Source organism: Anomaloglossus baeobatrachus, chromosome 11, assembly GCF_048569485.1.
Source record: "Anomaloglossus baeobatrachus isolate aAnoBae1 chromosome 11, aAnoBae1.hap1, whole genome shotgun sequence".
Lineage (NCBI taxonomy): Eukaryota > Metazoa > Chordata > Amphibia > Anura > Aromobatidae > Anomaloglossus > Anomaloglossus baeobatrachus.
The window spans coordinates 2261309-2282939 of NC_134363.1; the positions used below are offsets into that span (position 1 = coordinate 2261309).

Sequence of the window (21631 nt, forward strand, 5' to 3'; positions counted from 1 at the left end):
CTATTACTTTCTACAAAGTTTGGCAGTCTGGAGTTTAGGATAATAGCATAGATAAAAGGTTCATGCAATCTTGTATTTGTGATGCCCCTTCTCAATCCCTACATTTGTCCTTAGTAATATAATACATATACTTGTATCCAGTTCTGTTCCAACGGTGTCCGCACTGACTCTCCCCGGGATCGCATGACGTTATGTCACATGTTCCCTGCGTCTCTTTAGACTGTTCTGCATATAACTACCATGTGAGACCGCCTGCTTGCTAAAAAACAGTCCTATGTATCTGGAACCGGAAGCACGGTGGCTCAGTGGTTAGCAATGCAGACTTGCAGCGCTGGGGTCCTGGGTTCAATTCCCACCAAGGACAACATCTGCAAGGAGTTTGTATGTTCTCTCTGTGTTTGCGTGGGTTTCCTCCGGGTTCTCCGGTTTCCTCCCACACTCCAAAGATATACAGATAGGGACTCTAGATTGTGAGCCGCAATGGGGACAGTGTTGCTATTGTATGTAAAGTGCTATGGAATTAATAGCGCTATATAAATGAATAAATATTATTATTATATTATTATTAATACAACATAAGAAATTAAATGAAATATATTTACATAATAACTATAATCTCTTCCTCCAAGACTCAAAACTAGTCCGAGAAAATGTAGCCATTTATAAAGTTTGATATCTTCATCTGAAATGACTAAAAACAAAACATACTTTTAGGAAGTTATACATTATATAGTGGATAAATAATCCTGGCATATCAAGGATTAAACCTCGTGAATTCAGAAAACCAAGAGGAAAAGGTCACTACCTTTATAAAACAAATCTTCTCCTTATCTGGAGCTACTCTCTGTCCTCAGATATTTTATGGAGGCCTGACCTCCTTGTCATGTAGATCAGGCCTAGGGAGCTGGGCTAAGCTTGGCTAACAGATAGCGGTCTGTGATTGATCTGAGCCGGAGAAAGAGCGCCCTGGGCTGGGATGTGTCATTCCCACAACTCTTTGTATTCTTCCTCTTTCACATTTATTGAACCATCCACCAGAAAGGGAAAGGGGGGCACTGGTGGGGAGCGCAAAATATCTCACGAAATCTTGTTTTGAAGCAATAAGTCAGTGTGAACTCTCCATTACTAAGGCCCCGAAGGAATTAAAAGGAGGGGAGGGCTACCTGCAAGAAGAGTGCCAGATAAAGGTGAGGTAGGGCGACCAGCAGACAGTATTCTACCGATATACTCAGTGGAAACTAATATTGACTGATTTCTGTTATACCATAAACCGTTTAGTAGTCAACTAAAATCTCCTTAAAGTTCATGTACACCTTCTTACTTCTGGATCTGTAATATATGTTTCAATATTTACATATATAAAGTAAATTAATTTAAAAATTTAAAATAAGCTAAAGTTTTATAAAATATAATATTCGAATATTTGTAATTTCAAAACATAAGATGTATGTACAATGCAAGTATATACAGTTAGGTCCAGAGAAATTTAGAGTGACTGAATCTTTGTGATTTGGGCTCTGCACGCCACTATATTTTATTTAAAAGGAAAGTAACTTTCCCATAAATACATTTTTTTTTAATCCTTTGTAGAGAATCTTTTGCTGCAATAACGGCCGTGGACGTCTCCATCGCTGGTCTCCTCCTGTGTGAGGCTTCTGGCCATGGATGTTTCCATCGCTGGTCTCCTCCTGTGTGAGGCTTCCGGCCATGGACGTCTCCATCGCTGGTTTCCTCCTGTGTGAGGCTTCCGGCCATGGACGTCTCCATCGCTGGTTTCCTCCTGTGTGAGGCTTCCGGCCGTGGACGTCTCCATCGCTGGTTTCCTCCTGTGTGAGGCTTCCGGCCATGGACGTCTCCATCGCTGGTCTCCTCCTGTGTGAGGCTTCTGGCCATGGATGTCTCCATCGCTGGTCTCCTCCTGTGTGAGGCTTCCGGCCGTGGACGTCTCCATCGCTGGTTTCCTCCTGTGTGAGGCTTCCGGCCGTGGACGTCTCCATCGCTGGTCTACTCCTGTGTGAGGCTTCTGGCCATGGATGTCTCCATCGCTGGTCTCCTCCTGTGTGAGGCTTCTGGCCATGGACGTCTCCATCGCTGGTCTACTCCTGTGTGAGGCTTCCGGCCATGGATGTTTCTATCGCTGGTCTCCTCCTGTGTGAGGCTTCTGGCCATGGACGTCTCCATCGCTGGTCTACTCCTGTGTGAGGCTTCTGGCCATGGACGTCTCCATCGCTGGTCTACTCCTGTGTGAGGCTTCCGGCCATGGATGTTTCCATCGCTGGTCTCCTCCTGTGTGAGGCTTCTGGCCATGGACGTCTCCATCGCTGGTCTACTCCTGTGTGAGGCTTCTGGCCATGGACGTCTCCATCGCTGGTCTACTCCTGTGTGAGGCTTCTGGCCATGGATGTCTCCATCGCTGGTCTCCTCCTGTGTGAGGCTTCTGGCCATGGACGTCTCCATCGCTGGTCTACTCCTGTGTGAGGCTTCCGGCCATGAACATTTCCATCGCTGGTTTCCTCCTGTGTGAGGCTTCTGGCCATGGATGTCTCCATCGCTGGTCTCCTGTGTGAGGCTTCCGGCCATGGATGTCTCCATCGCTTGTCTCCTGTGTGAGGCTTCTGGCCATGGATGTTTCCATCGCTGGTCTCCTCCTGTGTGAGGCTTCCGGCCGTGGATGCCTCCATCGCTGGTCTCCTCCTGTGTGAGGCTTCCGGCCGTGGACGTCTCCATCGCTGGTTTCCTCCTGTGTGAGGCTTCCGGCCATGGACGTCTCCATCGCTGGTCTCCTCCTGTGTGAGGCTTCCGGCCGTGGACGTCTCCATCGCTGGTTTCCTCCTGTGTGAGGCTTCCGGCCATGGACGTCTCCATCGCTGGTCTCCTCCTGTGTGAGGCTTCTGGCCATGGATGTCTCCATCGCTGGTCTCCTCCTGTGTGAGGCTTCTGGCCATGGACGTCTCCATCGCTGGTCTACTCCTGTGTGAGGCTTCCGGCCATGGACGTCTCCATCGCTGGTCTCCTCCTCTGTGAGGCTTCTGGCCATGGATGTTTGCATCGCTGGTCTCCTCCTGTGTGAGGCTTCCGGCCGTGGACGTCTCCATCGCTGGTTTCCTCCTGTGTGAGGCTTCCGGCCGTGGATGTCTCCATCGCTGGTCTCCTCCTGTGTGAGGCTTCTGGCCATGGATGTCTCCATCGCTGGTCTCCTCCTGTGTGAGGCTTCCGGCCGTGGACGTCTCCATCGCTGGTTTCCTCCTGTGTGAGGCTTCCGGCCATGGACGTCTCCATCGCTGGTCTCCTCCTGTGTGAGGCTTCTGGCCATGGACGTCTCCATCGCTGGTCTACTCCTGTGTGAGGCTTCCGGCCATGGACGTCTCCATCGCTGGTCTCCTCCTCTGTGAGGCTTCTGGCCATGGATGTTTCCATCGCTGGTCTCCTCCTGTGTGAGGCTTCCGGCCGTGGACGTCTCCATCGCTGGTCTCCTCCTGTGTGAGGCTTCTGGCCATGGATGTCTCCATCGCTGGTCTCCTCCTGTGTGAGGCTTCTGGCCATGGACGTCTCCATCGCTGGTCTACTCCTGTGTGAGGCTTTCGGCCATGGACGTCTCCATCGCTGGTCACCTCCTGTGTGAGGCTTCCGGCCATGGACGTCTCCATCACTGGTCTCCTCCCGTGTGAGGCTTCCGGCCATGGACGTCTCCATCACTAGTCTCCTCCCGTGTGAGGCTTTTCGTCTTTTACTGCGGTGACTTCACTTTCTTATTTGTGGTTCTTTCTCCTTAAGTTTTGTCTCAATCCTGTGAAATGCAGCACGATGGGGCTGAGATCTGATAGTGTCTCGGCCATTGCAGAATATCCCACTTCTTTGCCTTTACAGGATGTTTTGTGTCATTGTCCATGTCACTGTGAAGCGCTGTCCAATCATTGCTGCATTTGGTTGAATCTGAGCAGAAAGTCTCTCCCTGTGCACTTCTGAATTCATCCGGCGGCTTCTGTCATCAGTCACATCATAAATAACCATTAGTGATCCAAGGCCATTGGAGCCCTGCATACCTAGCCAGCACACTGGCCCCGCCATGTGTTACAGAGGACGTGCTATGTCCTGGATCAGGAGCCCCTCCAAGGCTCCAGACTGTCTTCTTCCATCATTCTGGTACAGGTTGATCTTAGTCTCATCTGTCCTCTGCGGCTTTTCCAGAAGTGGTCGGCTTCTTTAGATATTTTTGGCAAAGTCTAATCCAGCCTATTTTCAAGTTGATGAATGGTTTGCCCTCATGTGGTGATCCCTCTGTATTTGCACCTTGTGGTCACCCCTCTGTATTTGCGCTCATGACAGGTTCTCCTTATGGTGGACTGAGATCCTGAAGCACCATCTTCCTGGAGAGCGGTCTTCACTTTGGGGGATGTTGTCAAGGGTTTTGTTCATCATGGAAAGGATTCTGTGGTCATCCACTACTGGTGTCTACCGGGGACGTCCTGGTGTCCTCCAGTGGTCTCTTTTGCAGAATGCACCAAACTGTTGATTTGGTCGTTTCTAACATTTCTGCTCTCTCTGACAAATTTATTCTTCGCTTTTTTTCAGCCTAACGATGGTTGGTTTCTCCTCCTTTGACCGTTTGTTGTGGGTTCACAGCAACAGCTCTATATGTAAATACAGCACCTGGAACCAGCTCCAGACCTTACACCCACAAACATGTACTTTAGTGGGATTTTATGTGATATACTAACAATAAGTAGCAAGTATTTGTGAAGTGTAAGGGCCTGTGCACGTGCTGAGGTTTTGTTACGATTTTTCTGCAGCGTTTTATCAAAAACCAAAAAAGTTTCCTCAAGCCAGCAAAGAAAATTAGAATTCTGAAGTCTCATGTACACGTTGCTTATTTTCTACTTGCAGATTTGATGCAGATTTAAATCTGCAGGATGTCAATTATTTCAGCGTTTTTGCTGCAGATTTCACCCTTACTAATGAGTAGGAAAAAACGGCACCAAAACAAATGTAAAAAATGGCGTAAAAAATGCACTTTATTTTTACTAAGAGATGCAGAAATGGTGCAGATTCCCCAAGGGAAATCACACTTGATTTTCTAAATATTTTAAAAAAATATGTAAATCTGAAAATTGTGATGTGCATTTGTATTCAGCCCTCTTGAGGCAAGCATCTCCACAGCATGGTGCTGCCACCACTATGTGTGATTGTGGAAATAGTGTTTTCACTGTGATGTACAATATTAGTTTTCTGTCACACATAGCGTTTTGCATCTAGCCCAAAAAGTTCTCCTTTGGTCCCATCTGAGCAGTGGCATGAAAAAAGTTTGGGCACCCCTGGTGAAAATTACTGTTATTGTGAACAGTTAAGCAGGTGAAAGATGACATGATCTCTAACAGGCATAAAGTTAAAGATGACAGTTCCTTTGTATTTTAGGCAAAAAATAAACAAAATAAATCATCTTTTAGATTTTAAAAATTTCAAAAAGGAAAATGGGCTGATGCAAAAGTTTGGGCACCCTTGTAGATTTGTGTGCTTCAATAACTGTGACCAAGATTTCAGACCTTAATTATCCTTATGGCTTGTTATGGCTTGTTCACTATCATCATTAGGAGAGGTCTGGTAATGCAAATTTCATAGCTTTATATAAACCTAGCCTCCTCTAACCTTGTGCCAAAAAAAAGCAGCCATGGGTTCTTCTAAGCTGCTGCCTAGCACTCTGAAAATAAAAATGGCGGAGGCCCGGCAATAAAAAGATAGCACATAATTTTCAAGTTGCCCTTTCCTTTCAAAATGTAATTAAGAAATGGCGGCTATCAGGAAGAGTGGAGGTCAAGATAAGGTCTGGAAGATCAAGCAAAATGTCTGTGAGAGTTGCAAATCAGAACCCCTGACTGACTGCAAAAGACCTCCAGGAAGATTTAGCAGACTCTGGAGTTGTGCAACAGTGTTCTTCTGTTCAGAGAAACCTGCGCATATATGTCCTTCATGGCAGAGTCATCAGAAGAAAACCTCTCCTGCGTCCTCACCATAAAATTCAGCATCAGAAGTCTCCAAAAGATCATCTAAACAAGCCTAATGCAATTTGGAAACAAGTCCTGTGAACTGATGAGGTTATAATAGAACTCTTTTGGAGAGAATGATCAAAGGTATGTGTGGAGAATAAGGGCACTGAGTTTCAGTAAAAGAACATCTCGCCAACCATTAAGCATGGGGTGGATCAATCATGCTTTGGGGTTGTGTTGCAGCCAATGACACAGGGAACATTTCACGGGTGGAGGGAAGAGTGAATTCAATGAAATTTCACCAAATTCTCAATGCAAGCATAACACCATCTGTAAAAAGTTAGAAATAAAAAATTCCAGCGCTGTCCACTAAAAATACTCCACTTTATTAGAAAATTCTTAAAATCCAGCTTAACAGCTCATGATATAGATCTCAGTGAGAACTACGCGTTTCGATGCTAGGTCTTAGTCATATTCTTATAGTCATGTTCTGCCTTAGTCATGTTGGCAGAACATGACTAAAACCTAGTGTCGAAACGCGTAGTTCTCACTGAGATCTATATCATGAGATGTTATGCTGGATTTTAATAATTTTCTAATAAAGTGGAGTATTTTTATTGGACAGCGCTGGAATTTTTTCTTTCTAAGTTTCTACTTGGTGGCCAGACCATTCCGTGCGCAGGACATTTATATTTAACAGCAATCAGCTGATCGGTGAGCTGGACTTCTTTCCTTTTTGTTACCATCTGTAAAAAAGCTGAAGTTGAAAAAAGAAGAAAAGAGGATAGCTTCTACAAATGGATAATGATTCGAAAGACATGTCAAAATCCACTTAGACAACCTCAAAGGCTGAAGGTGTAGAATGACTCTCACAGTCCCCTGATCTGAACACCATTGAAACTCTTTGCCTAGACCTCAAAAGAGCAGAGCACGCATGATGAGCAGCAATCTCACAGAACTGGAAGACGTCTCCAAGGAAGAGCAGTGCATGCAAGACGAGCCAGGAATCTCACAGAACTGGAAGATGTCTCCAAGGAAGAGCAGTGCATGCAAGATGAGCCAGGAGTCTCACAGAACTGGAAGATGTCTCCAAGGAAAAGGAGTGCATGCAAGACGAGCCAGGAGTCTCACAGAACTGGAAGATGTCTCCAAGGAAAAGCAGTGCATGCAAGACGAGCCAGAAATCTCACAGAACTGGAAGATGCCTCCAAGGAAGAGCAGTGCATACAAGATGAGCCAGGAGTCTCACAGAACTGGAAGATGTCTCCAAGGAAAAGCAGTGCATGCAAGACGAGCCAGGAGTCTCACAGAACTGGAAGACGTCTCCAAAGAAGAATGGATGAAAATCCCTCAAACAAAAATTGAAAGACTCTTGGCTGCTACAAAAAGCTGTGATACTTGCCAAAGGGGTACTGCTAGGTACTAACCATGCATGACGCCCAAACTTTTGCATCGGTCAATTTTCCTTTTTTGTTCATTTAAAAATGTAAATGTAGGAAAAAATGTTTTGTCTAAAATACAAAGGAAATGTGTCATCTTTAACTTTATGTCTTTTAAAGATCATTTTATCTTCAACTTGCTTAACTATTCAAAATAGTTATTTTGACTAGGGTTGCCCAAAATTTTGCATACCACTGTATGTGGTCATCTATTCCCTCTACACTGTAATACACCTATATGTGGTCATCTATTGCCTCTACACTGTAATACACCTGTATGTGGTCATCTATTGCCTCTACACTGTAATACACCTGTATGTGGCCATCTATTGCCTCTACACTGTAATACACCTGTATGTGGTCATCTATTGCCTCTACACTGTAATACACCTGTATGTGGCCATCTATTGCCTCTACACTGTAATACACCTGTATGTGGCCATCTATTGCCTCTACACTGTAATACACCTGTATGTGGCCATCTATTGCCTCTACACTGTAATACAACTGTACAGTGCACTATACCTATATGTGGTCATCTATCACCTCTATACTGTAATACATCTATATGTGGTCATCTATCACCTCTATACTGTAATACATCTATATGTGGTCATCTATCACCTCTATACTGTAATACACCTATATGTGGTCATCTATCACCTCTATACTGTAATACATCTATATGTGGTCATCTATCACCTCTATACTGTAATACACCTATATGTGGTCATCTATTACCTCTACACTGGAATACACATGCAGTACAGTGTATGTAGTTATTTATTATTTATATCAGCTTTTTCAGAGAATTGGAATGCCCTCTGAGTGCAAGAAAGTGTTATTTTCTGTAAAGTTAGTGTTTAATCTCTTAATATCCTTGCATACTGCAGATCCTATATCCACAGAGATAATATAAGGCTCCTGTCCGCATTGTATACGAGGGACAGTCTTTCATCCCTATCTCCCACTTTCATGTAGTTTTCTCTGCAGCTCAATTTCCCTTCCTCCTGCGGCCCAAGAAGTTGGAGGAGCTGATGGTCTCGAGATGGGGGATCCTAATTGCACTTGAACGTCTAAAGCCGAGTTGGTTTATCATAAAGGGTGCAGATTTCCCTGGCTGGAGCCTCCGCGGACACAGACCCTCAGGCCCAGCTCAGAAATAGAGGGAATTAATTACATTTTTTTTTAACTCCTCTTCTTTTAAAGTACGGATAGGATGATGAAACCTCCTGAGGGCAAAAATGTCTGCTGAGGGAAATAAGAGTGAATGTGAGGAAAGATATAGAGGAAGGGGCAGTAAGAGGACATATCCCAGCGTCAGAGAAAACACATCTCCGACTACCAAGCAAGTGACCTATGGGCAAGGTTGAGAACGGCGTCTCTGTTTAGCGGCATATAAGGGTTAAACAGTTACACGCGGCTTAGCTATCTCTGCGCTGTCTTGGTATGTAGTCCTTGTAGCCTTTGCTTAAATCTTTTTAGGAGCTTTAAACATCAGGTACATGAAACCAAGGACACTTATAGGTTTAATGTATTGTTTGCATTGAGAAATCATAAACAGAATATTGGACATTTCCCACCTTAGATATTTGTAACAAAGTTAACTCCTACCATGCCTGGGGTTACATGAAGCATTCTATGCTGTCAGGCAGTCGAAAGGTTAATCTAAATAGAGTGTGACTGATTTGGGGCAGCGGTGCAGAGAGAGAGGAAAGGGGTGACAGAAAAAGTAGGGGAGGGAGGGAAAGCTGCCAATCAGACAGACTGACAGGCTCCTGATATCCCTGCAGATAAAGTCTTACAGATGTCGCCTTGCAATTGATTTTTGGTTAGTGATGGTAATATACTAAGAAGTAATACATTATTGAGGCGAGGTGGAACCCCCCTGTACTGCAGGGGATTATACGGCCCTTTCCTCAAGACCCCAGCTTCAAACACTTCTAGAAATCACATTAAGGCTATGTGCGCACTAGGCGTTTTTTTCACGCTGCGTTTTTATGTGCGTTTTTGTCTAAAAAACGCACCCGCGGCTAAAAAAACGCGGCAAAAACGCATGCGTTTTTGCCGCGATTTGGTGCGTTTTTTGCTGCGTTTTTGCTCACTGCGTTTTCAATCAGTGCACAATGCCATTAAAGATTGTTGATGAAAAAAAAAAAAAAAAAAAAGGTCTGATGTCATTTCCTTCTTCAAAATGTTCATTGTATGCAGGAGAGCAGACAGCTGCAGAACTAGTGTATGCAGGAGAGCAGACAGCAGCTGCAGAACTACAAGTCTCAGCATCCTCCATTAACTAGTGTATGCAGGAGAGCAGACAGCAGCTGCAGAACTACAAGTCTCAGCATCCTCCATTAACTAGTGTAAGCAGGAGAGCAGACAGCAGCTGCAGAACTACAAGTCTCAGCATCCTCCATTCACTAGTGTATGCAGGAGAGCAGACAGCAGCTGCAGAACTACAAGTCTCAGCATCCTCCATTCACTAGTGTATGGAGGAGAGCAGACAGCAGCTGCAGAACTACAAGTCTCAGCATCCTCCATCCAGGACTGTATGCAGTTTTTTGCCCAAAAAGAAAAAAAAAATGACGTGGGCTTCGCCATATTTTTGTATGCTAGCCGGGTACAGCAGGCAGCTACGGGCTGCCCCCAACCCCCAGCTGCCTATTTGTACCCGGCTGGGAACCAAAAATATAGAGAAGCCCTTTTTTTTTAATTATTTCATGAAATAATTAAAAAAAAAAATGACGTGGGCTTCGCCTAATTTTTGAGTCCAGCCGGGTACAACTAGGCAGCTGGGGATTGGAATCCACAGTGCAGGGTGCCCATGCTTTCTGGGCACCCCCACTGCGAATTGCAGTCCGCAGCCACCCCAGAAAATGGCGCTTTCATAGAAGCGCCATCTTCTGGCGCTGTATCCAACTCTTCTAGCTGCCCTGGTGACGGGTGGCGAGCTAGGTAATAATGGAGTTAGGGCTAGCTGTATATTATCAGCTAGCCCTAAGCCCGAAATTCATGGTGTCACGCCAATATTAGACATGGCCACCATGAATTTCTAGTAATGATAAAAAAAAAAACACAACACAGAGAAAAATATTTTTATTAGAAATAAAACACAACACAATTAGTGACTCCATCTTTATTGAAATAAACCCCCCTCCGCAGTAATCCTGGGTCAGGGTCCCGCGCCGTCCAATCAGGATCCAATATCATCTGATCGGTTTGCTGGAAGGCAGAGCGATCAGATGATGTCAGGATCAAGTGCCTGAATCACATCACACATCAGCTGATTGTATAAAAGCCGATTATACAATCAGCTGATGCATCAGTAGAAAAAAAAAAAAAAAAAATACATACTCACTTATGTGCTGTGCTGATTACCGGCAGCTCCTGGAGCGATCGATTGGACAGGAGTCTGATCCTATACGATCGCTGCAAGAGCTGCCGGTAATCAGCTGATGAAGTCCCCTGACGGCAGGATCAGCTGATAGCCGGCCGGGCGCGAAAAAGCCGGCGAGACTACGATCAGCTGATGCGTCAGGTGACTGCATCAGGTGATCCACAGCCAGGTCCTGCAAGCAAGGTCCTGCACCGGGGAGACTGCACACAGCCAGAGCGGCGGGACCGGGAGGAGATGGGAGCGGGCATGGCATCGGGACCCTGCGGACAGGTGAGTATATGACATTTTTTTTTTCTACTGTTCACTTTGTTTTTCGCCGCTGCCTCCACCTCCCGCCCAGACATGGCGCAGCACGGAGCTGACATGCACAGGACGGGAGGTGGAAGCAGCGGTGACGGTACCGGGAGGATTCCTGCTTCTGTGTTTACCAACAGAAGGAATCCTCTTCCTGTACACGTCACTGTAGTGCCCACCCCTTGCGTGTATAGCTGCGTTTTTAGTCATAGAAACGCGGCTATATGCGTTATTCATTGCGTTTTTAACATCTCATTGAATTCAATGAGTGAAAAACGCAGTGGAAAACGCAGAAATAATTGACATGCTGCGTTTTTGTGGTCACCACAAAAACGCAGCTAAAAAAAAAACGCTGTGTGAGGACAGCACTTCTGAAAACCCATTGACATTGCTGGGGAAGCAATGTCACTGCGTTTTCAGCACAAAAACGCGGTAAAAAACGCCGCTAAAAACGCGGCAAAAACGCCTAGTGCGCACATAGCCTAACCTGTTTCCAGAAGAACAGCCATCTCCATCTCTTCCTCTTCTCCCGTCTGTAGCGGAACTGCTACACAAGTTTTTGGCAAAGTGCAGGGGGTAGGAAAAAGGGGTCATGAGGAAGGATAGAAAGTACAGGGGTCAGGAGCAGGACAAGGCATGTGTCTATGTTTAGGACTAGCAATTGCCATGATTACAGAGGAAAAGAAAGTAACTGGCCAATCAAAAACTCACAACTTGAGTGGATCGTCTCGATGCTCCATACTGGTTATTAGAAGAGTGAGCAGCTGATTCATTTAATGAAATAGGTTTTGTTACAACTATGGAGTAAAACGTTTTTTTTTAGAAGTCACAACATTTTTGCAGAATTTGTAGCTGTGCAAAAATGTTGCGACTTTTGCCGTTTTTATGCCAGTCTTGGACAGCTCCAGCAAGTTTTAGGAAGGGGTTATTATTCCATAATAGTAACTTACATCACAAATGTCCTGCAATCCTTTACTGTTGTACATTTCCTACACTGGCGCACATTCAGCAAAAAAATGCAAAACGTTCATTAAGAGGCGCAGCTTAGTCCAATGCACATTTCCTCAAAACTGGCATGCAGACCGCCCGACTTCATGAAGTGGGACCAAAGTCGCCAAACAAGGCACAAACCATGACATTACCCAGAAAAAGACAAATTGCAATGTAGATACGGTATTTCCCCTGCACACAGCTACAGGCAGATAACTTCATTAATTTCTATAAAAGTCCTAACGAATGGGTTGGTTTCTAATGTTTACTTTTTTCTATCCCTCCATGCCAATGCCTTGAGAGGTACTGCTGCCATCAGACAAAGCTAACCAGAATATGGTGCTTTAATTTAGTGGCATCCAATACATTCATTAAATGAAAGCTGTCTTGAATTCAGAGCTGACTCAGTAATAAATACAGAAGATCCACCTTTGCAGCTTTTGTCATTGTTTTGATGCATCTAAAATGTAAACAAAAAGAAGCAACTTTGCCAATAATCTTGTGTGTCTGCAGCTTCTCTGCAGATCTGTATGTTTCCATGGTAACATATTGCAAACAAACTGTGTAGTCTCATTCTGCTTTCACATTGCCATCCATCCCACAGTTGTTGCAAACATATCGATTGTATGCTAGGTTAGTCAGAAGCGGATAGCTTCTGGAAGCGAGCGTTATTGTAGAATTGAACAACACAGTTTGTTTGTAGTCTGTTACCATGGAGACGCATAGGTCTCTGTAGCCATTGTGTACACAATTTCATGTATATTAGCAAAGCTGTATCAGTTTTCAATTTTACAGTAATGGAACAATAAGAACACTGTTTGAGAAAGTGGAAAGTCCCTTTTAAATCTATAAGGAAAAAAAAATCTCATGCATTAAATAAATAGATTCTTTTCCAATACATACATATAAGACAATATGATCTATTGTAATCAGTTATCGTAATTTTAGAACTGTAAATCTTCTAAGCATTGTATCAATCTACTTTTGAATGTAAACTTCTTAGGTTATTCTCTCCTTTTGAAATCTCTCACATCTTATTGGGTTAATTTTCCTTTACACTTGACAATATTTTTATAGACTTTTATCGATTTACACTTTTTTGTAAGTTCACAAGTAGCATTTATGATGCGTTTTTCTCCATGAATACTTAATTTATGCTGCGTTTTTTACAGCCATAGCCTATGTGTTTTTGATGTTAAACCATTTTCAAATCAAAAGGGGAAAAACTGCAGTGAAAATGCTGTAAGGCCGGTGTCACACTTGCGAGTGCCTCGTGTGTATCTCGTGTGAGTCTCGCACTGCATCACCCGGCACAGACTCGCACTCTGCTCACAGGAGCGTCTCAGCTGCATAGAGATGCATGCAACCGTCCCGCTCCTGTGAGGAGAGTGTGAGTCCGTGCCGGGTGACGCAGTGCGAGACTTGCGTGAGATACACAAGAGGCACTCGCAAGTGTGACACCGGGATAAGAATTGACATGCTGCTACGTAAAAGAAAAAATGCACACCACAGGTCAAAAGATGCAAGGAAAAAAAAAAAGTAAATGATTTTAGAAATCTGCTTCATTTTGCGTTTAATCTATAAAGTTGTATTTTTTACCCACAAAAAACACGTGTCATAAACTGATCAAAAATGCTATGTGTGAATAAGACCTTAGGTTGTTGCAGTTTAAAGCATGGTTTATGATTAATGTTCTTGCACTTATTACAGGTAATGAGCATCCTCAGTAGTCCCAGCGGAGTGGCCCCACAGTCCCAGTCAGAATTTTCAATTTCTCCTCTGCATACTGGTTTGGAAACAAGTAACTCCCTCTCGGCCAGCTGCAGCCAGCGCAGTGACTCCATCAAATCCGTGGACAGCCTCTCGACATCCCAGTCCTACTGTGCACCCACTTATAGCACAACAGGTTACAGCATGGATCCAGTAGCAAGTTACCAGTATGGACAGTATGGACAAAGTAAGTGTCATCAAATCATTGATTGTGAATAAGGATAACTTGTTACAGAAGTCACTGTAAGGCTATGTGCGCACGTGTGCGCTCTGCACCGCACACAAAAGGTCCGCTTCAGAGCGCAGCTGAAAAGCTCCGTTCTGAAGCGCCTGGTGCCTGCAGAATTCGTACGCTCTGTATGCTGCCTCTCCCTATAGACAGCATGCAAAGCGCACGAACGAAGTGACATGTCACTTCTTAGAACGCACGCTTCGGGCAGCAGCCGAATCGCTGCGTTGTAATACACCACGTGCGCACGTCTCCTGCACAATCTTCATAGAATGTGCTGGGATACGCAAGACGCATGCAGTTACGCTGCGGTGCAGAACGCAGCGTAACTGCATGCAATACGCACACGTGCGCACATAGCCTAATTGTTCTTTGTGTATAGTTATACTATACAGCTCACATACCTTATTACTTATGGCAGACTTTAAAAATCAGTATTTCATTTTCTTGTGCAGGTTCGTTGTTAAGAGAATCTACATGTAACAAATTTGTAGTTATTTCGTATGCTTTTATAGCGCCATCATATTGCGTAGCGTTTACAGACATGATCATCACTGTCCCCATTGGAGCTCACAGTCTAAATTCCCTCTCCTCTCTGTAAGTCTCTGGTGTGTGGGAGGAACCAGGAGGAAACTTACACAAACACTAGGAGAACATACAAACGTCTGGCAGATGTTGTCCTTGGTGGGATTTGAACCCAGGACTCCAGTTATAAAAAGCAACAATGCTAACCACTGAGCCATTGTGCTGCCCAAGTTATGAGATACAATAATGAATATTCCATTGCAAGCTTTGTCAATGCATTAAATAACTGTATATTATAGGACAACCGAAGTGCTACCGAATGCATAATAACAGTCAGAGATGGAAGGGGCTGCGTAGCATCTGTGACATGTAAAATACAACCACACTAAGGCCTCATTCAGACATCTGTGAATCACGTGCGCGTCCTGTGTTTTTTTTAAGGATAGAACACATACCCATAAAACTCTATAGTGCTAGTGACAAATTCACATTTTTGCAGACCGTGTATATGCAAAAAAAAATCGTAGAGACACGTCCATTTTTTATTTAACTCATACAGTAGATCAAAATTGCTCATATAAGTCTATAGGGTCGTGAAAATCACAAAGCACACGGATGGCAATCGTGTGTAATCTACATGCTGTGATTAAAGTTGTGATAGATAGGGGAAGCTTTGCAGTTTCAATATTTCGATCAGTGAATATCACTGAAGAAACCCTCAAAAGAAACTAAAGGAAACCAGCGGCACTGGCAATTTGAGACATGAGTGCATGCTTCTATGGAATTTCTCCAACAGTCATCAACAAGCATCAAATATAGAAAAAGAGGCAGCACATTTAGGCCCCCTTCACACGTCAGTGAAAAACACTGACGTGTAAAACACGCACATGTCCCTCCGTGTTCCGTGATTCACAGCCCACGTGGGTTGTCCATGTGCAATCAGTGATTGCAAATGGACATTACTCACCTGCCTTCGCTCCTGCTGTCCATGGAGCTGAACTCCTCGGCTCTGCAGCGTCCGCCCACGGCTCTCTGCAGCTTCTTCCGGGTCGGCTGTTCCTGCTTTCATGAATATTCATGAGCCGGGCAGGAGCTGCAGAGAGCGGAGGCTGCACAGCGAATCGCTGGAATGGTGAGTTGAAAATGTTTATTATTTAATATGTCAGTGTTTTTCTGGTACGTGTTTCACGGACCACACACGGATCACACCATAGTGTGGTCCGTGGGTCATCAGTGATGCCAGAAAAAAAACGGACTTGTCTCCGTGCAGAATCACGGACATGGGTGTACGCTGCACGGAGATACGTTCAGTGAAAAATCACTGATGTGTGAGCAGACCCATTGGTTATAATGTGTCTGCGTATGTCAGTGATTCTGGTACGTATAAAAAAAAAGCACATATGTACCAGAATCACTGACGTGTGAAGGGGGCCTTAGAGGAATGATCCGGTTATTACAATGGCCCCTGGTGTTTTTACAAACAAGAGAAAAGTTTTATAAAATATCAAAAGATCCATGAACTTAGGAGTATAGGAAAAAAGTGTAAGGCTCTGTGCGCACTAGAAAAAGGATTTTTCTCAAGAAATTTCTCAAAACATTTTTTGAGAGTGAAAGATTAGCGCACCTGCGTTCAAAAAACGCACCAATAATGCATACATTTTTAACGCTTTTTTCCCGCAGGTTGGTCCCTGCGTTTTTTTACCATTATCTATGGCAAAAAACGCAGGTACCTGCGGAAAACAAGTGACTGCACATTCTTTTTCTCAAGAAATTCTGCAGAAAGAATTTTCTTGAGAAAAAAACGCAGTGTGCGCACAGCTATTTTTTTTTCCATAGGTTTTGCTGGGGAATGTCTGCAGAAAGGTTACAACCATTTTCTCAAGAAATTTCTCCAGCATAAACACAGCAAAAAAGTGGGTAAAAACGCAGTGTGCGCACAGGGCCTAAGTCAATAAATTTGGCCTATCTCACTAGCTACGATAGACACATTTGTTTTCTCTTCACCTCCACATGTCTGACATGTGCTTCAATAAAATGCCCAAAAAATTCTGAATGTCACTAATAAATCTGTGATTTTCTTTACAACTTATCTGATTATGAATCAATTGAGCCACATATAGAAATTGTTACAGCGTTTACACGGGGCCCATCCTGCACTTTGTGATTCGGGTGAGGACACGCTTTACTTCTTATGGATGCCATAGTCAGTACCAAGCAGTACAGATGGTTTCAACAATAAAAGGGTCTATTACTTTTCAAGCCTCAATGAATACCATGTGTTTCAGCCGCCTCTGCTCCTGCGCTGACCCCGACCTTTCTCCCACCTCGTGCATGTTAGGGGCACACCTGCAATTAATAGTAAGAATCTATTCCAACCCCAGCCTCGGGCATACCGGCACTGCTATGCTTTCATTTGGGAGACCGTAGACAAGTGGCGATTCAAAAACGCGATCAATAATGCTCAAAATAAACTGCAGCATGGTGACGTCATGGCATAATGTAGTATGTAGACACTAACACTTCTTATACCACTAATTCATGAAGGACATAAATAAAATAATAAATATTGGTATGTAATTTCCAATATAAACAGTGGAAATTTGTACCTGGATAATATTATGACACATATATCCATAATATTCTTCTGCCTAACCAGATCCATAGACATTATTGGGCACTTGGCACACACAGGTCTATCGCTGATGCCCATACTGATAGGACACAGAAGCGTGAAAGGAAACCTAATGGATATGACAACTCTAATAAGCGTCCTGTCTGGACGAGTTCTCCCCTAAGGATACAGCTGACACACCACTGACGACTCAGATTTCTTTACTTATTGGCAGTAACTTCTAAATCACTATTAATTTAATTTGGAACATTAACAGGAACGAAGAGCCTTTGTATTGTAAGGCATCTGAGTTATTTATGTGACGTATCAGTGAAATGGAAATATTACAAGGTTAACGTGATATAAAAACTGAGTAAATAAGTGAAAAACACTAAGTATCTGCAATGCAATTAGTCCTGCCGACCTAAAGGCAGTGAAATGTAAACTCCTAGCCTAAAAGCCCCGTTACACGCAGCGACGTATCTAACGATATATCGCCGGGGTCACGGATTCCGTGACGCACATCCGGCATCGTTAGCGATGTTGCTGCGTGTAAAGCCCCCTTAATTCTGTATTGTCTAATAGGCTGCACAATCATTTTTAAATAGATTTGTTATTCATTTCAGTTGGGATATTTTGCCTATTCTGTGTTCACAAGTCTTCTTGAAATATTTTGGACCAAAGTTAATGAAATAAAATAAATCATTTGTGTATATAACTGCTTCTTAACCCTTCACTAACTGTTTCAGATCTATTTTCCAGCTGCTGTTGATTACTTGGCTAAAAACGTCAGCCTGTCCACGCAGCGCCGGATGAAGCTTGGAGAACACTCTGCAGTTTTGGGCCTTTTACCTGTAGAAACTGGACAAGCATACTGAAGAGTTTACACCCCAGTAGATACAACGAGCAGCGGTGCCAGGGGGCTCTACACCTTTCAGTAAACATTAGTGCCCATCCTCTATCATCTACTGAGACAATAACACAGAGCCGATTCTCTGCAGCCATAAAGTATTGCCGTCTAATGCCAGCAGTTCTCCATACAATGTTTCAAGACACTTCTGGATGATTATGGAGTAATCTCATATACTGTCCCACCTTCTCAGCCAATTCATTTTTGGGACATATGAACCAATTGGCTTTGAATTGGAGCACCAATCGGCTGTGAAATACATAAGAGCAAGGCTTAAATGAGGCAAAAATCGGCCATGACGCTACAGCCAGATGTGGAACATTTTTTTTTTATCATTCACCACATTTCATTCCATATATTATTTTGTGCTTAAAAACCCCCAAAACACTCCCATAGTCATTCCATGGAGCAAATAAGGAATAAAAAGCACTAAAAAGAGTAACAAGAAATACTACGGAGAAATGTTTTTTTGGTTTTTTTTTTTTAATTTAAGGAAGTTAGTTATTCTTTTCAATGACTACTTTCTATATTAATTAGGACAATGTTGTAAAAATTGAAACAAGTCCCATAATAACAAAAAAGGTTGGACCAAGTTCATCCAGTCACACAGAAGTAGTCGCGTGCTCACTATTCTTATGTCTCATACACATGAACTGTTTGGAACAATGCGTGGACGGAGGTCAGATAAAAATCTAGGGAATTAATCTGCTAAATTATATGAAGATGTCATAACTAAATGTATAAAATGTTTCTCTTACTTTCTACAAAACCATAAAAGGATCACACCCGTGGCCCGTTCAATATATCTATGTAGTAATATTTCATTTCCTTACATTCCAAGATGATAGAAAATATACGATGGTGCAAGTCTATAAACGAACACTTTCCACACAGTCGCGTATAGATCACAAGGGGTCTAAAATTGCAGCAGTCGTCGTTACAGGGGTACTGTGGACCAATAGGAACATATTGCTATTCCACTGAAATACTTGCTGAGGAGACCGCGATCGGCTTTGTTGTCATGTTTCAGCTATTGGTTTATGATATGTACATAGTTAACCGGATCCAGATGAGTCCAGCGCTGAAGCTCATTCCGGTGAATATCTTCACAAGAGATGTATAGTAAGGTGGATGTATATGAAACATGTGATGTCTTCAAAACAATTTATATATTATGTTTCCAGAGAAAAATATTGATACGGGGATTTGGTGGTGAATAAAGGGGAGCAAAGGGCATGTTTTTTCCTAAGATACCAATAATGTTTTCACTACAAAAGACTCTTATCCCATATTAGAAGACAATGTGCTCTTACCGACCTCCCTGAAGGGCAACAAGAAAACAATATAAAGAAAGAGACATTCCAACCGGAGATAAAAAAAAAATTACAAAAATGGAGCGGTTGTCACTTGCACATATGGACACTTGACATTCTTTTTTTATATATATTTCTATAAAATGGACATTAGAGGGATGCAGCTTGGAAACACATGGACTATGCCATGGCTGCAGCATCCCACCTAAAACTGTATATTAACTGCTTCTAAGCCTTTAGTCTAATGCCGCCACCACAGGACCCTCTTCAATAGCACTAGCAGGCATTCCATACAAACTGTCACTTCTGTGTCTGATTTCATGTCACTTCAAGCGTGTACATATATATGTGTATATATATATATATATATGTGCATACATATATATATAATCCCACTATAATTTATTCAGCTATATTAAGTTGTAGACTAGAAAGATAAACTTGTACTTGTTTTACCCTCACTGCCTCCCATGGGTGTCTGCAAGCTCCAGATATCCTCTCCAGCAGTGACAGGGTTAACTGCCTGTGTATGTTTTTTGTGTACCTCAGGCATTGCTGTTATGCATTAAAGAAGATGAAGCCTACCCTCTTTTGTGTTGTATTTGTTCATTGAGATGTAGTAAAAGATATATCCTACGATTCAGACTGGACAATTATCCCCATCGGTGCCGTGTGGGAGGTCGGCTTGGGTCAACTCAAGTGAAGGAAGTTACAAAATTGGGAATCGAATTATGGTCAACACGGTCTAAAAAGACAATGGACGATAACTTACTGTAAGGCCCTGTGCGCAATAGAAAAAGGAATTTTATTAAGATAATTCCTGAGGCTCAGTAAGATTTCCGCACCCGCGGGAAAATACCGCACCGAAATCCGCATGCGGTTTGTGGCGTTTTGCTGCGGATTTTGTGCGGATTTGGTGCGGAAATGCCACAGCCAGCGTCAGACTGGCTACTGGAGGAATCTCCAGTAATACCAGGCCTGGCCGCGGTTACCTGCACTGAACTCCGGAGCCGTCACCTGAGCTCCGGAGTGCAGCCTAGACTAAACTGCGAGCGCCGAGTGATTGATTCCCTGGCAATTGCAGTTTAGTTCAGGCCGAGCTGATCTCCAGAGCTCAGGTGACAGCTCCGGAGTGCAGCCCGACCTCTCTACAGCTGTCACCTGAGCTCTGGAGATCAGCCCGGCCTGAACTAAACTGCAATTGCCGGGGAAACAATCACTCGGCGCTCGCAGTTCAGTCTACCCTGCACTCTGGAGCTCAGGTGACAGCTCCGGAGTTCAGCGCAGGTAACTGAATTCAGGCCTGGCATTACTGGAGATTCCTCCGGTAGCCAGTCCCGCAGCTACCTGCGAAAAAGAAGTGACATGCAATTGTTTTTACTGCAGGAATCCCGCAGCAAAACATGCAGCTGTCAAAATCCGCCTAGTGCGCACAGCATTTTTTTATCCCATAGGATTTGCTGGTGAATCACTGCAGAGATGTTATGAACATTTTCTGCAGCGAAACATGCAGCAAATCCGCGGGTAATCCGCGGGAAATTCCGTCTAGTGCGCACAAGGCCTTAAGGAGTTTTAAGTAGAATTTGCCACCTGGGCAGCTCTTTATCAATTAGTGGCTCCACTAGGTATCATGAGGAAAATGAGCCAAAAGTTTTCAAAGATTTCAATGGACTTTACTTAACACATTAGATATCTGTCAGCCAAAAGATCTCTGCCGACCTTTCCATGCACGCAAAGGCATTGCAAGATGAGTATATGTTCTCAGTAGGAAGGTAAGATGTCAACAGACCTGAGTGACCACTTACCTCCCTGAGATCAAAAGTATCAATGAGTTGTCAGCCAAGGTAAGGATTAACAGCTGAAAACCAACTGCTCGTTTCTCGGAACGGCTGATATTTGCCATTGAGGGAATGTCGGGAAGCCCCCCCCTTACAAATCAGATGGTCAGCCAGTATACATCTAATGTGTAAGGCCTGCTTAAGGATACGGTATCTGTGCATTACCGCTTTTATGTTGGAATACCAGATAGATATGCAGTGAAAAAGGTTTATCTATATCAAACTGTTGCAGAATGATACAAATGTATAAGAGGGGTTTTCTCATTGCTTAAAAAGCATCAGAATACATAATTTTGTAAAGGAAAAAAATTAACAGTTTCAAATCCAAACTATTTCT

At 43.6% G+C, this 21631-nt stretch overlaps 1 protein-coding gene across 5 annotated transcripts in view; it reads left to right on the forward strand.

Moving 5' to 3' along the window:
• Positions 1-20040, forward strand: part of PAX7 (paired box 7) — a 150671-nt gene extending 130631 nt beyond the window's left edge. For 4 of the 5 annotated variants that reach the window (XM_075329333.1, XM_075329335.1, XM_075329332.1 and 1 more), the window contains exons 8-9: positions 13809-14055; positions 17996-20040. In XM_075329333.1, the coding sequence (XP_075185448.1) occupies positions 13809-14055; positions 17996-18111 (363 nt within the window). In that variant the 3' untranslated portion in view covers positions 18112-20040. Of the gene's footprint in view, positions 1-13808; positions 14056-17982 lie in introns of all 5 variants that reach the window. The other variant, XM_075329336.1, reaches the window with a different exon arrangement.
• The last annotated feature ends 1591 nt before the right edge of the window (positions 20041-21631 follow it).